Source organism: Nannospalax galili, unplaced genomic scaffold, assembly GCF_000622305.1.
Source record: "Nannospalax galili isolate Female #2095 unplaced genomic scaffold, S.galili_v1.0 scaffold1345, whole genome shotgun sequence".
Classification (NCBI taxonomy): Eukaryota; Metazoa; Chordata; class Mammalia; order Rodentia; family Spalacidae; genus Nannospalax; species Nannospalax galili.
The window spans coordinates 76,623-78,468 of NW_008353213.1; the positions used below are offsets into that span (position 1 = coordinate 76,623).

General features: G+C 40.4%; 1 gene segment (V, D, J or C); it reads right to left on the bottom strand.

The window, feature by feature from the left end:
• Nucleotides 1-726: 726 nt before the first annotated feature.
• LOC103747909 lies at nucleotides 727-1,297 on the bottom strand. The segment is given in 2 exon segments: nucleotides 727-1,130; nucleotides 1,243-1,297. Coding segments are annotated over 2 exon segments (459 nt in total).
• Between the last annotated feature and the right edge of the window lie 549 nt (nucleotides 1,298-1,846).

The window sequence follows — 1,846 nt, forward strand, 5'->3', positions numbered from 1 at the left end:
TTCTGTATGATAATCAGTTTTCAGAACTTGGGATAGCTTAAGTAATAGTAGACATTTCTCAATTATGATTATAATCATTTCAGTTAATAGTATCATCATTTTAATTAGATCTTTACTAAACTTAGAATGCAGGGTGCACTACTAAAATACTTAGTAGCATCAGTATAGGTCAGAATCACTTTCCATTGATTTTCCATAGATTTACTCAAATGAGGGACCTTACAAGAGATTTAGAAGTCATATACTTGGAGAGAGATGACAATATAAAACTAATCACGTAGAGAGGTAAGTAAGCTGACAGCATCAGAAACCAAACCTTGGGGTTCCCAAACATATCTGAGGATCACAGAGTAAGAGGTAGACTCTAATAACTGAAAGCAGAGGTGCATTATGGGAGCTTCCATGAGCTCTGATTTGTACTGTTGACTTTCCTCACAGCACAGTTAATGAAAGTAGATGAGACTATAATTAACTGCACTAAGACACTTTTAAATTTTTCCAAATTTAATGATTATGTGGACTCCTTCTTTGATTAATGGGAATGAGTACCAATTATATCAAAACTAGGTATCTCATATATCAATATTTGAGTATTGTATTAATTCAGGAGAGGCATCGTCCCTTCTGTGTTTCTGAGACTGAAGAGGAGGAAAGTGATTTGGGATCCAGAACAGACTCACTGACACTTTCCTTCAACAACCTCCCAGAAACTTTACAAAACTGGCTTCACCAGGAAATACTGTAGTTGCATAAACCAACCGGAGCATCTGGGCAGCAGAGCCTTGAACTTGAGCTTCCCTGTGAGGTTTTTGTCATGATTTGAATCACTGTGGGAGGGGTACTAGTATACTGGTGACAGAAGTAAGTGGCAACGTCTTCAGGCTCCAGGCTGCTGATGGTGAGAGTGTAATCTGTACCAGATCCACTGCCGCTGAACCTTGATGGGATCCCAGTTTGCAGTATGGATGCACCATTGATCAGGAGTTTAGGAGCCTCCCCTGGTTTATGCTGATACCAAGCTAACCCATTAAAAAAGTTCTGACTGGCCTTGCAAGTGATGGTAACTTTCTCTCCCAGAGATGCAGATAGCAAGGATGGAGACTGAGTCATTAGGATGTCACATCTCACACCTGACAGGAAAAATGTACAATAAATATACATACTGAACAGGATAACTATTAAAACGTCCTACAGCTCTTTCCAAACTGGACAGCAAAAGACCCCATTGCTTCCCTTCCCTACCTGAGAACCAGAGTAGCAGAAGCCCCAAGATTTGAGAGCTGTCCCTCATGTCCATGCTGTGTCCTGACAGGAACTAATACTCAGTGTGTAAACAGACTAGTATAAGTCCTCAGGGCAGTGGGGTGTGTCCACATCATATGCAAATTACCAAGAAATTAGTGTTTGACACAGCTATGGGATTTGGTTGATATCATCTCTTAGATTCAACACAGGCCAAGAGCTCCCCAGGTGTTCAAGGCAGACAAAATTAGCAAAGATTTGTCCGCAGAGAACATATTCTTATCCGTGGGAGAAAGCACAACTTCAGTATCTGATCCAATGAGGAATCAGGTATTTTTACTACTTCCTATTCCTCTATATCATTTTCTTCCTCACTTCCAACAAGGAGAGTGGAATATCCTCCCAAACAATCCCAGAAATCAGAGCAAACCTTATTCCCTCCTTTTGTTGGTGCATGTGGATATGACTAGCAAAGAGTAAATTCCTGTTTGCTCTGGTACCATTCTACTTTTTGGGTGAACTTAAAAAGTTGTATAGAATACAAGACGTCCTATGATTTTTTGTGTAAGGAGTGGGCCTGCTAACTCAGGCCGGTTCACATTTG